This window comes from Daktulosphaira vitifoliae, unplaced genomic scaffold (assembly GCF_025091365.1).
Source record: "Daktulosphaira vitifoliae isolate Bord-2020 unplaced genomic scaffold, ASM2509136v1 Scaffold_4, whole genome shotgun sequence".
In the NCBI taxonomy this organism is placed as follows: Eukaryota; Metazoa; Arthropoda; class Insecta; order Hemiptera; family Phylloxeridae; genus Daktulosphaira; species Daktulosphaira vitifoliae.
In genome coordinates this window covers 19,176,625-19,193,445 of record NW_026099575.1, presented here as the reverse complement: position 1 = coordinate 19,193,445, position 16,821 = coordinate 19,176,625, and the positions used below count along the sequence as shown (strand labels likewise).

At 38.4% G+C, this 16,821-nt stretch overlaps 1 protein-coding gene across 2 annotated transcripts in view; it reads left to right on the top strand.

Moving 5' to 3' along the window:
* Window positions 1-16,821, top strand: part of LOC126904773 (LIM/homeobox protein Lhx9-like) — a 28,541-nt gene that overhangs the window by 10,923 nt on the left and 797 nt on the right. For both annotated transcript variants that reach the window (XM_050684001.1, XM_050683999.1), the window contains exons 4-5: window positions 3,736-4,181; window positions 10,369-10,604. In XM_050684001.1, the coding sequence (XP_050539958.1) occupies window positions 3,736-4,181; window positions 10,369-10,604 (682 nt within the window). The remainder of the gene's footprint in view (window positions 1-3,735; window positions 4,182-10,368; window positions 10,605-16,821) is intronic.

Sequence of the window (16,821 nt, the reverse complement as noted above, 5' to 3'; positions counted from 1 at the left end):
AATCGTCGACAATCATTTGAAAAGCATTTTTTTGTTCATAATTGTTAACCGCCTCCGTTGAGATATACCGCAGCGACCGTCCGGTAGGTTGTTGGTTTTTGTCGGACGTCTGATTCCTTTACAACATAATTTAACGTGTCAAACACGCGCGTGTGGTCTTTCACTTCGCGCGCTCTGTTTGATAACAATAATAATAATAAAAAACTACAATAACGTATTAATGTATTTAAAAAACAATGAGATCCGCTTGTCGTTTCGCCGTGCACCTAGTTCGCCGCAGGTGTTGCGCGTGACGGGGTGCCGCAGGCGATTTATGTCTCGCTCGTTTAAGGCGATTATCAGTCTTGATTGAATCTTCTCAACAAAACCAGCGCAATGACCCTCGGCCATATTTTTTTTCGATGGAATAAAATTTGACGAATATAATTCATTTTTTAAACAAAATCACGAGAAACAATCGTCAACATGCTTAATAACGGACTGCGGACCGTTAACACCCACGGTGACCAAGCACAACCGGTTTCTTTATACGTTCATTGGTTATTTTCTGTTGTGACTACAGTAATTATACATCTGTTCATAGTGTCAAAGCCGATCACTCGTATATTCATAAGATACACTTGCTATAGATGAACATTGTAATTGAAATGTGTTTTTTCCAGAAGCGAATTGTGAATTTGGCGGTCGAGTTTCACCCGATATGATTTGTATGCGTAAAAAAAGATATGTCGTTTGAACCGTAAACGTTTCGATCGATGAGGTCGTGTTCTTATTTTCGTACGTAATAGTAGCGAGTCAAATGAAGCGTGTCCTTTATTGAAACTGACGTTCGATGTTTTTTAACGACAGGCTGTTGAAGCTACCAAAACGCCGCGAGGTCTGTTGATACGTTAATCTTTTTGTGACGCGTAATATTATTACATACTTTTATTATTCACGATCTTACACGTGTAACGTGCGGGAAACAAGTTAAAATGACGAAGTAAAGGAGGTAGACACTTATAATCGTGGCTTGCGCAATAAATTTGAAATTAAATTTATGTGGACATTCTCACAACAACAACAAAAAAAAAAATAATAATAATCGTAAATTCATTTTTGGGGGGGTAGAAATGGATGAAAATAATAAAAACGGAATGAAAAAAACTCGATAATATTAATATGACATTGATTTTCAAATGTAATTAACTGTCAAATTTACCACAATGATTACACATGGTTTAAATAAAATTCGACGATGACGTTCGTTGAAAACCAACAAAAAAATGTGCCTTGTGCATAAGAGACGAGGTGCTCTATAGACACCTGGCCAACTGACCGGTGTTAAATCTTTCGACTGCCGCCGCTGTGCTCGTCGGTTAAACCTTCTGGACGGATGACCTAATCTACCCATCGCGCCCCCCGTCGCGTTTCCCTTCTCTTCTATGGCGATATGATCTCGAGCGCGTGCCGCCGCCACCTCTTTCACGAGTTACGACGTTATGCCTTACGGTATTAAGATAATGTAATAGAGTGACACGTAGGAATGCGATTTGGGTGCGAGATTAGGAGTAAGCGAACGTTACAACAAAGGCGATAAAAAACACAATTGGTACACGCAGATTAATAATTACGCGGTCGCCAATTCAACGCTCTTATCATAAGAGAAACGTTAAAAAACGAAACGAACGCACATCCGACGTCGATTTACTCGCGTTAAACGGTTGCCCATTATTTTATCAATCCGTGACGTGACGAAAACACTTTACAGTACGTTTGTCCGTCTCGGTAACTAACTCCAGCGGATTTTCTTCTTAATTTATCATAAAAAATACTATAAATACGCATTTCGACAGCTCGTCACGAATAACAGAGGTGCATATCGACAGATGTACACATAGTCTAGACGGTACGCATGCAGATACGTGTGAATCTCTGTGGCGATGGTTATCTTTGGTGCTAGGAAGCCGGGAATTCGTGAAGGCAGTAGAACAAACTGGTCGAACCATCGAGATGGAAGAGTGAGAACTGCTAGTGTGTGTGTGTTGGACAGACTACCAAAAACGATTTTCACGAAGTGTTCGGCCACCATATTATACAACATAACGTCTCTATACGCAACGCAGCGTCTAATTAACACCGCGGTAATAATATATATTTGGAACAATGCGGTTATATACACTCGTGGCTTCCTATTGTTGTTGTGAACTCGATGCGTCCGGAACTTCGCAACGAAAGATTCGACGGCAACACGCCGAGTCTTGAGAAAAAACGCGATGGTCGCAATCGCGTGCCAGGTCTCCAAAAAAGGATATCCTGTAGACATGTTATTTTATTCAGATCGGACGCTTGTTAATCCGCTTAAGACGATCACAGTTAATAACAGTTTTTCGACGAATATTAGTCAAATAGGTCACGATTACTCGCGTTTTTTTCCCGTGCAACCCTAATGTGTTTATTTTGCAATCAAATAATAATCAATCGTATATCAATTGCTTCTACGGCACGTGATAGTTTATTGAAACAGTCGGCAATCGTACCGATGTGACCGTACGGTCGTAAACTGTTCGCGGTAAACGCACTCGGTACTCGTCGTGGTATTTATTTACTTGGCTGTTGACAGAGCTACTTTGTAAAACTAACAATCGCTAGTCATTTTGTAGCCGTCTGTATATTTTTACTATTTTTGAAATTTTATAGTCCAAACGAGGTTTATCGTCTGGTTTATAACCTCTGCGAGGTGGATTTCTTCGCATAAATTATCGTTCTCACCCATAAAAAATAATATCGCATAGCAATTACTACGTGATGTATATGTATTGTTTTTTATCCGTTCGGTCTTGTTTACACTCGGCCTGCTACTCGAGTGGAGTATGTGGTCGCCTGTCGTTTTTTTCGCAAACCGTTAGGGAAGAAAACACGCGGCCGCGCTCCGGGTGGTTTTCCTTCCGTTCACACTAACGAAACCGGTACACAACAATATTACACTGTTGTTATTATTATAAACAAACCAACGGCGTATGAGCGAACAAACACTGCCGTGTAACAACATAAACGCGCGGGTATGATACACGTAGTCATTGAACCGGTAACCGGAACACGGCCGGCCCTGGGGATGTGGCGAAACTCACCGCCCGTCGATGGAGCACCGGGAAGGCGGCCAACATCTCTGGTGTCCCGCCGAGACGTGTTTTTCTAGTTATTTCATTGTTGCGTTTTTTTTTTCAGTTAGGCAACGTTGCCCCTTGGGAGCGGTCGACACTCGATAATGTACCGACGCGATGACGATCCAGCGGTGACGCTTCGAAATTCGTTTGCCCCTACGTATGTCCGCCCCGTTAACGACCACGCCCATACTGCATAGGTGCGAATAGAGATCCGGCGGTTCGCACCTTCTACTCAAAAACCCTCTTGTACGATGGACACACGCTGTGTGACCACCTTTATGTCAGGCGTACCGGTCGCGGTACCGCATAATAATAAACGGGTCACGACAGTTGTAACATATTTAATAAAATAACTATAACCCATTGCAGTGTATTATAACGTAGGAGGAGATCATTGTTACGGTTCTAAACAATATACGCTGTGCGCGTAATAGGCGCTACCTCCGATATTTGACGTCAATGACGGTGTGAGTAATTTGGGGCGTGAATTTGTGCCGCCGACGGCTTCGATTCTGCGTTCCGTTAATGAAACGCATGTCATGGGCTAAACTAACCAAATGGTTTATTGACGAATTGTACATTTTTGCAGGTTACATGGTATCCGCCGGTGCGGTCGATGTCAGGCGGCCATATCGCCAACAGATCTAGTGATGCGCGCTCGAGATACAGTTTTTCACGTGTCGTGCTTTAGCTGTGTCGTTTGCATGACTGTTCTGACCAAAGGCGACCACTTTGGCATGCGCGATGGCGCCGTGTTCTGCCAACACCATTATCAACAACTCGAACCGCCGACGCTGGTGCCTCTACGGACCATCTCATCCATACCGACGCCGTCCCAATCGCCGTATCCATCATCCAACAGAGGCCTGGGGCCAGACGCCGCTGGTACGGCGGTCGGTGGATTTTTCAACGGAGGTGTCGGCAACGGCTCTGGCGTAGCTGTGGGCGCAACTGTGGCGTCCACGCAGCCCCGGCAAAAGGGTCGGCCGAGAAAGCGCAAACCAAAAGACCTGGACGCCATAACCGCCAATTTGGGTAAATATTGTGTCAATTATTATAAGGTTTTCGAAATGGAAATCTATCAACAGTAAACATTTAGTTGTGACGTCCCTAATTGAAACACGTCGGTCTTTTCTTTTAGTTTTCTTAGGTGCCTTCTCTTATTTCCAGTAGAAACACGTACTTTCTCAGAGTTGAATAAATACATTTTTTTCTCAACGATAAAAAAAAAAATTTAACGACTTTTATTGTGTTATGTTATGCTATATAATTTTGACGTTCTTCTCATGATTTCCATTTAATTTTGAGTTTTATTACCCCGTCGTTAGAGCTGAGTATCGTAATTTCATGTATTTAGAATTTGATTTCCCGTGAGAATGATAATACGCGACCAAGTGTTAATAAAAAAATGTTAACAATTATTACGGAACCAACTCCGACATATTATATCGGTTTAAACGATGCACGTGTTTCTTATTGACTTATGCGGTCGGGACAAACAGAACAGAGAGAATCAATAGCGTACGAAATAAATTCACTGGTATTTGTCGGTCTACTATATCTGTTTACTTTCGTTTTTAATGGTGTCGATCTGGTGATTGGCCAGAAAGATCGCGTGTGCTTATATAAAAAATAACTGTGCGCATAATCAGCCAGTGTGATATTGATGCGTGGGACCAGAGACGTGAAATGTCTTCATCGGCTGCGGAGCTTTCACCGGAGGCTGCGTTTGAGTGCATCGTGAGAAAACCCAGTAGCTCTAACCAGGTAAACGGCTTAGTGCAAAGCCGCCGTATGAGTTTCCCAACTATCTCTTGTGAATGGGCCGTGATTATATTCGTTAGGCGTATTCCTTCCGCGTCAAAAATCACCTTATTTACATGTTAACCGTTCTGAACTCGTAATCGACGGCCATGTGTTATACTAAATCAAAACTCGTATTGATCTTTCCGCTATTTTCATAGACGCGAGAAGATTTAAATTAACGAAAATTGATTTGTTTTGAGTTTTTTTTAGTCACAAAGTTTGTAATATACTCACGACAGTCGCGGAAAAGATGACGCGATATGCGCACGTTGGTATAATGTCTGACGTCCAGGCCGGTTTGTGTATACCGGACAAACGGCATGTTTGTCCGGTTTTTTCTTTTTTTTAATCGGTTAAACTCATTTTGAACGCGATGGATTTCGACAAACTTATCGGGTTCGATAAAAAAACTAAATAAAAATGTAAAACAAATCTGAAGTATACGGCAGAGAAATATAAGTGTATTGCTTTTGGTTTGATTCCCACAGTCGTCGCTTCTATATCGGATTAGTATGTAATAATAAATCGAGTGACCCGCTGACAGGTCGATGGCCACCGGATAATAACAACAGTCGATAGTGGAATATATACATATATATATATATATTATGTATAAAAAAACACACGCTGTCGGCAGATATTTTATCTCTTTTTGACTTGCGTGTCTCCTGTGCCGCCGACGTTTAACGCGCAATGATCGATCACGACATTTCGCGTGCTGTACTGCGTATATAGTCCGTATGTAAAACTAAAGTATTGCACCACCAGGAGGACCTCCCGCGAGAACCCTACAGCACCCCCCCTCCCCTCCACCAAACGTGTCAATCAGATAGCGCTTAATCCGCTTGTCCGCGTGTACTTTTGCTCGTATGTAGATTTGTTGTTATATACTCTCTACCAGACACCAAAAGCCAACGACCACTGTGGAAAAAATCGTGGGAATTTGCGGATACCGTTGGAACGAAGGTCAAGTTTAACGGAAAATTATATTTCTTACGCAAACGTATTTTCGAGTGTTTTTTAATACATAATTCAGGAACAAGTTAAAAGTCGTACGCGGCGTAAGTGTTAAGCACATGGGTGTCCATTTGGGGGGCAATGAGTGACATTGCCTGGAAAATAAAACTAATATTGTTATAAGTTGTGTTTTTAAATTTTAAAATATATATTATTGAGTTTTTACATTACAAGGAATTTCCTAGTACATTTTCCCCTGAGATATATTTAAAATTATTATTATTTGATGACAAAAATTACTTTATTGCTACGATTCGTGCCTGAATAAAGTTTAGTAAAATTAAAGTATCCATACTAATGGTATAACTTGTTGATTGACGTTTTTTCGTCTTATCGTTTTCTATAATCAATCATCTATGCCTGATTCCGAGGTAAAGTATTGATGTATCCGGTGGCCGGGTAGCACCCACGGAGTCGTACCGTCGAAGCGTGAAGGTGAATAGTTGTCTGACTTTTATTACAAAGATTAGATTTTTTTATTTTGTTTTGCTGACTACCTATCGGTTTTGTTGTCCTTACCACGCCGACCGAGTAGTAGTAACGACGGCATAGGTAGTTCTGGTCTGTGGTCATGCGGTCAGGTTTTTATGCCGGTGAACCGTTTCCTAAAACGCTTCCCAAACCGTGATAGCGGTGTAACAATTTTTATGTGGAGGCGCGGGGATGGTATGCGCGTGCTTTTGCGGTTGCGGTTAACTCGATATCGCCGGTTTAAAAAACAAATAAACGAGCGAGCTACAATCAGAGCATACAAACTGCAGCAAAAAGCTTCGGAGAGAAATCGGACCCGACCTCGTGTGAGCCTCGAACTTGAAAATTCTGAAAAAAAATCTCGGTGTGGACACTCGAACGAAAATTGTACTCGAGTAACTTATTGTAAATATCACAGCGTGTGTAATCGATTAACCGACGCGCTGCTCGATTAAAAAAAAAAACAAACTGTTCAGGCCGAACGATGCGAACAAATGAACCGCACGAGCGAGCCCTATCGATGTCTCGTTCTCGTCATACTAGTTAAACTCCCGACTTGAGTATACGCGCTTGTGTGTATACCGGCGAATACACTTGTGTCGTCATTCTTTGTGGGACTGATGGCGCTCAAGTCGAACCGACGGGTTTACGGATCGTGGGAACTAATTTAAGGTACTCTGTATAAATAAACAATCATAAATGTATTTTTGAAATCGTGGCATTTATTCGACCGCGAAACTGTCTTCATCGATCTCACGTGTCTTCGCGGCAAACTGAGTTCTCCAAGTCCAAATTAATCCACAAACACCACCGCAGACAACTAGAGGCAGTGCGACGTTTGCGGTTGCTGACGAATCCATCGCTGACCATTAATTGGATCGTTTGTACATCAATCGATTCCATTTGTATCGTTTATTATCGATTTGGTACGCGAGTGGTTTTATAGATTTAGGGGTATAAACCCGACAGGGTTTGTTTGTGAATCACTTTTTCTGAATGAATCGTCTCGCCAGATGATACACGTGCGCCTGTGGTAATCTCAGCGCTTCCGTAGATCGACCGGTCTAATCGGTCGTGTCATTAATATGCCCTCGGGATTTTATTGATATTTGTCTTTGACCACAACGGCGTCTGATATAATATCGTAAAATAGAGTTGCTTTGCACCTTAAATATAACATTACGTCAAAAAAGAAGCGCATAGTACATAGTTTGTAGGGAGTAGAGGCCATAATTTGCAATTGCGCAGTTATCACACATTAGGCCTAGTGAATTTACATAAAAAAATTTCTCAGTTCGCTACAAACACACTATTCTTTATTCCGGTACAACGTTATATTTGAGGTGCAAAGCGATCATGTGTTTGCGTTAACCCGCAACGTTTGGACGTACGATAATCATACATTTTTTATTCGACAAATAACGTATGACATAATAGTTTGATACGACCAGAACCGATGGACCAGGGCGAGTCTAATAAGCGAATTTCGTTTGTATAACTATTTCGCGGAACGGATGAGTTTTTTTAACTGTAACAGTGACTTGATTTGTAAAAACACAACTTTTATTAATTTGTACCAGAATCATTCCAGTAAACGTTATCGCTTGGAGGTAACGAGAACTAATATAGTTACTATGCTTTCACTACACAAGTCTTATATCGATGCACATAATCGATTATGAGATATCATTCCGAAGGCTGAGGGTCATACACATTGACTGACATTGTCAGAACCGCAGATTTTCAACGCGCGTTCTCCAGAGCTGAACGTCCTCGTAAGGTCGCTTTTGCGGTTGTCATTTGAACACTTTCCAAAAATAACCTATTATTTTATGTTATAAAGAAAGCGTCTCATTTAGTATTAACATTACCTCGAAATCACTTTTGAGACGATAAATAAAAGTAAAAACCCAAGACTTGCCATGGGTTATCCGCTGATGAACTCTAGTCGAGTTATTATTTTTTTTATCAGCCAGGTGAGTCGTATCTGACCTGCCATACCTTAAACCTTTGCACAGAATTTATAAACTACAATAATAAATATTATCAGCTAAGTTCAATCAGTCGAGCACATTTATTGAACCGACGAATAAATATTTTACTTTTATCTAATCTCGTGGCGTAAAAGTCCGGTTCGCTGACATCAAAACACAACGTTGCTTTTTGATTGCACCGAGTACGCAGATTAAAAATATAATCCCAAGCAAACATTATTGTACTCTATGGAAGAACTTTCGATAACCTTACACATTGAGTTTTGAAGTCTCGGTGTTACGGTTGAGTATTGTTTGATTTGGAAACGTAGAGTATCATGCGGTCGTCATATTTTCTCACAATTCAAAATCAAATAGACAAAAAAAACAATATTATAGGAACCCTTATTTTTATGTAATAGGGGGCGGTAATAGAGTAAAACAGTCAGTTAACGCACCCCTGCTGTCGTCGGCCGACGGTCCGTAACCGAATATCCCACGCGAGAATTTCTATGGATAAAAAAAAACTTAACCAAACAATAACAAACGCTTTTCCATTACCGAGTAAAACCATTGAATGTGTTCGATAACCCTTGAAATTGTTCCTGTGGTGATAATTGTCGTGTACTACAACGAATTTGGGCATTTGTAATTTGCACCAAAATGAAAATATGTAATTTTCATCAATGTAGATAGCCAAGAATTTTAAATATAATGTGCACGAAAATTGGGATGTGTAATTTGGACCATCCCAATTAGACGAAAATGAAATCTGTGATTTTCACCAAAATTAAAATCGATTACTTTTTGAATAGTACGCGAATACTTGAATAATTACCACGAAAACGCGAATTTTTCGTTTTAGACTACATTTTTTATACACATTTTTATACATCATAATAATGAGAACGACCTTTGCTACCAAAAATCCAAATTATTATAGTAACGTGGAATTTGTTTGAGAAGAATTTCCGGAATCGTTGCATATTATTACATTGTTTGCTGATGAATGTGTGTTATGTTCTGAATAAATGTAGTTTTTAGTAAAATATATATCATTAGACGACGAAAGAACAATTAAGTATTTTAAATTCGCTACTTTTTTTTTAATGCAGAATTGTACGTATTGAAATGAAAAATCAGAAGCAATAAAATTCATCCAGACGTGAAGGTCGTTCTGTACCACAAGATAACATCAATGTTTTATATTACTATTGTCAATACAATGCTTAAAAAAAAAACAATATGGTATTCTGACATTTTTGTTGGTTACACAAAAATAACTAAAAACAACAACCTACCTACTTGAATAAATTAAAAATATAAAGTATTCAATTTGTGACGACCAGACTTTTTTCCAACGAAATAATAATCTCGACGATTCTTATTCAAAACAGCTAATTCTTAAATATATATTTAAAAAGTCCAGAATAACAAAATTAACCTTGTATTAAATACTATTTAACATTTAAGATTTATCAAAACTAAATATTTTAGTATTCACTTATATCATTATTTTATCCATTTTTGTATTATAGGCTTGATTTTATAGTTTTCGTTTTAAAATTCTAAGTGTATTATATAATTTGTTATTAAAAAATTTCTTATGATAAATTATTGAAAATTATTAAAATAAACCTAAAAATATGTAAGATTTAATTATTAGAGAGATGAATATTTAGCTATTGATAAATAATTTTAACTGTGTTGTTTTCAAATTAATGAACATAATACTTATAAAATAATTAAATTTTTTTTTTTGAAAAAGGGTGTATATTTAGATCATTTGGGTTGTGCTTTGGTACGTAACTTAATAACATTGTAGTATATTATTATAGATGCTTTTAATAAACAATTAATGTTCGCCATTATTCGAAGTTACTATATCTTATAATACTTCAACGACTTTAGAAACAATTAGTAATGCTAACGTTTTAATTTTTTATTTGTTAAAGATATGAACTCCAGTGATTCATACAACATGGAAATGACTTTCGGTCCAAACGGTTTGACTTCAGGTACAGGTGGAACTGGAGGTTCTGGACATCAGAGAACTAAAAGAATGCGTACGTCTTTCAAGCACCACCAACTCCGTACTATGAAGTCATACTTTCATCATAACCATAACCCTGACGCTAAAGATCTCAAACAACTATCTCAAAAAACTGGCCTACCCAAACGAGTGTTACAGGTAAACATTTTATTTTTTCATTCTAATAGAATATTTACTAAATTATGTTTAAGAAAAATAAATATATATTAAGTAATTTCAACATTGAAAACATCAGGATGCTTGTCTCATAGTTGTACTAATTCAAAGTTAGTTTTGGTCCGAGTTCAATCAAAGTGAACAGTGTGATAAAAATAACAAACACGCTTTTATCCGAACATAATTATTAGTCGAGCAAGGAGATATTATAGTGTAGACATGGGGAGGGGATTTGGCTCTAGTGAAAAAAGCGTTTGGAGACAAGTGATTTATAATTTATATGGGATGGTAGCGCATATATTATAACTCTTCCGAACGCATATTTCGTCCTTGGGCCACCGAATGAACGTAAAAAACACACAAAGACGCAGTAATAAAACGAAAAATCAAAAGAGTGTTATGTACTCGCCGTTCGCGTACTTGGGTCGAGTTATTTATGCCCTTTGGGTTTCGACCACCGCCGCATAGTGCACATGTAATAACGTTATGTACAAGCGCAAGTAGAGCTTGGAGACGATTTATGGTATTCGCGTGCTCCGACCCATTCGAATGCCTTTTGCCGCGAAGAGACAACGATGACAGCTGCCCACCATTTGGTATTTGCATGTAATACACCCGAGAGGGTCATATTTTTTACCTGCACTACTACTACTCTGACGGGTTTCACGGGGATAATGTAATATTGTGCGTATCATTTGTGAATTGTTTACTTTGTCGAACCGCCCGACTGTGAATAATTATATTCCAACTACGGCATTGTTTGTGTTCCATTGGTAGATGTTTCTGTCATTGAAGAGAATGGTTAAGACAGCCCCTTATCCCCCCAAAAAATGCCAACGTAGCAAAATTTTATGCTTTGCATTTTAGCAGCTAAAAGAAACAAGGGAAAAACTTTACTCAAATGAGATTAAAACTAATTCAGCAAAAAAAAAATCTTAATAACTGAAAATTAATTAACTACACGCCGGCGAACATTTTACTCGACGTAATAAATTATTTGACTACTTTGTAAATAAAGTGTTAAGTGGATTATTGTGTGCCTTGTAACTGAGGTGATAAATTATCTCGTTTTTAATACCAAAAAAAAATAAAAATATTGAATTTAAAAATAATTTCATTTGTTTTATTGAGCATTTATAGATTTATAAGCATATATAATAAGTTAACAACATATTTTAATAATATATTCATTGAAATAATCGCTTGTTTACATAATCGTATTTTTTTTTCAATCGAAAAACCACTTTATGTAATATTCACATCAAATTCAATTAATTGTTAAACGCAAAAAAATAATCAAATAATATATATATATATATATATATATATAGCTTTTTCAAATGAAACATAATTTTTTATAGCTGTTTGTATACATTAATAAGATACAACTCGTGTACTCGGTGTATAAACTGAGTAATAAATTCATTGTACTATATTTATAAAAATTTATGATGTCGTATACGGCCGTCATTAGAATTTATATTTAGAGGAGGCTCGTTAAATCATCAAGAAGGATAGTGAAGACTAAAAAAAATGCAGAAATCCCCTATGAGTGTCATTTTGTAGCGTTGCTGTGCAAATATTATTTTTATTATAACAAATATTCATAAATTGGCGCGTTTCCCGAGTCGAAGAAGGAGATTTTTAGAGCCGCCAACCGATTTAGATGCGACGGCGTCGGTATTTCAAAGACTACTTTTTCGCTCAGTCTTTATTGCATTAGTTTCATGTTATAAATGTTTTGTTCGCCGACATAAATCATATGTAAGGCGACAAGTGCGTTTTACTTTGAATGGAATTGGCCAGTAATTGAGAAACGGCGCTTCAGATAATATTCCCACGAAAGCTGTTTCATTTACAACCGTTACATCTATTTTTTCTTCATCACACAATACCGTTCAGTTCCAAGTCGATTGGTAACTTGCTACAAACGGCATCAACACATCATTGTGTATTATTTTATTGGCATTATTGTTGGCAACGGTAATTTTTTCTTCGTTTAAGTCGCTAATGGTCTTTGTGAATCGCGGCAGTATTTTCACCCTTCCTACGGTGCGAATGCGCACACGAGGAGAGCACACAAACACAATAGGTTACGCGAAGATGAGATGTCGACGATGATAGTAACAATATGAAGAAATATTGCGTTACACTATTCGCGTTGTGCCCGTCGCCAATGGAACTGGTTTGGCGCAATGTCCGGTAAAGAAAAATGGCAGGTGCTCTGCCGCGTATCTCGGGCAAACAGAGGAGGAAACTATAGCTCGTGTACGTGGGGGCAAAATGATCAACTCGGGGGGGAAACAACAAGGAAGGAAAAATCGATTTATCAATGTTTCTATTCAAAACAATGAAACAATCCGTTCGCCGGCGGCGGCCATATCCAGCTTTCCTGCAGAAGCAACAGCTCTTCTTCCACGACTCTATGACATACAGTTTGAAAAAGAGAGCGTACAATAACAATGAGCACGCGGGAATGAAAAAGGAGTAGACTGTTTAAATAGAAAAAAAAAAACTTGTTTGACCGTTTAACATTCTATTCGCGAGACTTTGAGTTCACCTGCGATACTTTTTTTATTTTTTTACTCGGTTCGCATTTCTTACTTTTCCGCGAGGTATTATTATTGCTTGACAATTTTTTATCACTTTCCTCCCTCTACGTCCGTCCAGCCTGATGTTGCGATATGGTTTTTTTCTATCTGCTATGCCAATCGTCCGCCGGCAATATGTTTGTAGATAGGTCGGCGCTTTTGATGCCTTCACAACCGCATCCGTTCTCATGTACGTGTATTATTATCGAGGATTTCACATGATGGCACGTAATTTGTCACAACCTTGTTCTGTGGGATGCAACAAAAAATGCGCCGACAGTGTGACCAATGCCGTGTTGGAATTGAAGTAAAAACAAAATGGAAACTATTGTAAATTTTTGATAAAAGTCGAAATCGAGCAAGTTCAGCGCGGTGTACCGAGTACACCGAGTTCTCGTGAAAAGAGGGTGTTGTTATTTTTTTTTTACTAATCTGTTCAAAACCCCGTTAGCTTATCGAACCGGTTATCTATACTTACGGTTGGGTCGGGTCGCATCGAAGTGCGGATTTCAAAACGATTGGCGGATGTTAAATATGCGAAAAACGTCGTTTTATTTTGCATCCGTTATACGCACGGCGCTAAACCAATTAAAAATGATTATATACTCCAGTTGCAGTTGTTTGTTGCCCATAAGTAATTACTTTGGTCGACTCGGTAATTCAATTGTGCGCTGCATGCGTTTAATTTTTACACTGTTGACCGCCCAGCAGAAAGAAAGAGGTACTTTTTTATGTTCGTATGTGCATAGATAATAATTAAGACGGCGTCTTCGTTACTAATTTTCACTGGCCCGAAGTCAACCGTGAGAACGCATAACACGTATCGCTAACCGATTAAAGTGTCAACGTGATGAGCTCGAGTGTAAGTTTTTTAACGGCTGATGTCGGTGCAGTTCGCTGCGACCAATCCAATAATATAATAAATTGTATTCTTACGACTTGAACGTGACTTTGTCGTCTTAAAAATACTAAATTCAAACAGACGCTGTTCGTTGTTCAGGAAGTGTACGCGTTAAAGATCCGACAAAACCCTCAAAGGCTCGTGTGTTAGATATTTTGGATAATTAAACTTTATGTTGTACACCAGAGACGTGCGGTGCAATTATAAAAACCGACCACACTACCGGCAAACTCAGGGGAGGGGGGCGCTATTTTTGTCACTCCGACAAGCTGTCAGACGAAAAGAGACCGCTGGCGATAGGTCCTCGGCAATTAGGCGTATCGTTTGACAGTTCGAGCTGGTCGCGTATTATTATTCTCGTACACACCTAAATGATATTATTACTATTTTTTATTATTGTTGTCGTCTTGATGTTACGCCGTTACAAAACTGTGTGTACACTACCAGAGCGACGACTCAAACGAGTTCTATTAATTAGCGCAGACACGATCGACGGCCGTGACGCACATCACGCCCTATCTGCTTTGCCGTATCCATTCTCGGGCCGCGTGCTGTACACATAAAATGCACAGACAACTTGGAGTACACGCGTTTTTTTTTTTGTATTTAAATCTTTATGAAAGTTATTCGTTCATAAGAGATAATCGTATTTATGTTGCTGCTGTTCGAATGACACCCAATTTCTATATTATGATAAATCGACCTAATGAGAGCGGAAAACGGTCGAGAAGAAAGTTACTATTCGCATTTCAGACTGCGCGATTTGAATAGCAATCATTCTTAATTTATTTTCCAAATTATTTCAAATATTATAATTTTAATAAGAAAATCGAACAATTGAAAAATGATTCCGTATTGTACCCGTTCATTATAAACACACCCGACGTTGCAAGTGTTTTTCTATTCGTGTCAAAAAAATATATAGTTGTTCGACCCAACGCCGGTTTTAATTATTACTGAAATGTTATTTTCAAACGTTTTGATTACGCGCTGATCAGTACTTACCAACTGTATTTCGTAAATTTCAACAGGAAATATTAAATTACATTGACTATCACGTTGCCGTACTAAGCTGAACCAGCTTTGGTCCGCGTAAATAATTATTATTCAAATATCTCAACGGGGTCGTCAGAGTTTATCGGATTGCTCCACGTAGTGTTGGGTACCGTGAAATATCAAATGGCAATAACTGATATTATTTTAATTGTTGATCTTTGGTCGTATCACGTTGCTGTATAATGCGCTCAACAGTGTGCAGCGCGTTCGATTTAAGTGTACCGGAAAGATTTCCCTTTCAGATTCTAATGGAACACCGTCGGGCGTTGGCTCGTTAAAAATAGTCACTAATTACCGAATTCTTATGTACACCGATAACGCACACTGTAACGATAACCTCCTGTTTTTCTTAAAAAAAATAAGAAGAATTGTAATCGTTTCTGTGTATATTTTTTTGCCGTACCGCCCTCGAGAAAAAAGTCCTGTCGGCCGGTTGGCAGACTTCCCGAGAAGAACCACCCGGCCGACCGCTTCACAAGATTGATGGGACCTCTACTAATCTACGCGAAAACAAAGGGATTGTTTATTTTGGACACGTGAGCGTTGAATAACAAATTGTCTTTCTCGCCGGTCTTGGACCATTTATCGTCGCGGGCTTTTATAATTTTCGTTATGCGCGTGTTTATCTCGTTGTCAGTGATTATTTACAACGTCGTACTGAGCCGGTCGACATCGACTTGGGAACGCGCACCGTGTCGATTCGGTTTAGTCGCCCGAAAAAACCTTTTTCCGGATCGCCCGGGCGACTTAATTTATGATTAGATGCAGTGTACGAGGTCACGCGTCGTTTTTCCACTTGCACGCTAAAAAACGCTGTTTGCAGGTTTTATGTATTTTACTGTTGTGCGCATGTGCATCCTGTCTGTGTAATAAGCTTCAAGATGAACACCAGTTTCACTAGACACGACTAAAAAAGTAATTTTAAAGACACTGTTCTTTCATAAATAACCACCAACTTAATTAGTAGGTATCAAAGATTATATTATATGACTAAAAAGTAATTCATTCAATTTGTTCAACAAAAAATTACCATAGACGAGGCCGGAATATACTTCACTGATCTACTTTTCTTAACTACCGTAATTCTATGTCGATGTGGGGAGTGGGAAGTCTGCGAACTTCTCTTAAACGTGTCACTATATTTCGTCGGTATTATATTTAATAAAACAATTTTCATGTATCTATTTGTAGAAAGATAAATTATTATCCGATTTATCTAAAATTTGGAGCCCACGGTACCTGCCTTGTTTGTCTAGGCTGAAATACGGTCTCGACCATAGACTCGAATAGACACATTTTTTATTAGATTCGTAAAGCGCAAACATTTCTTCCATTGCAGCCGGTCAGCCAGAATTATGTTAACCATAATTTTCAGTATTCGTACGAATCATCAACAATACACTTTTAAAATAGAATAAGTTATACCTTCGAGTTTATCAGTTCTTTGTTAACACGTTTTATTTACAATTATTAGGTATACAATTATTTAGATGAATACAAGCGATTATTTACCTTAGTAAATAATTCAGTGACTAGATTGTGTTTTGAAATGCACACGCCACTGGTGATATTTAAAAATATCGAACACGCATCGTATTTAACGTCGGTGTTACAGTAAATTACATAGAAAAATCATTATTTATTAAAACGA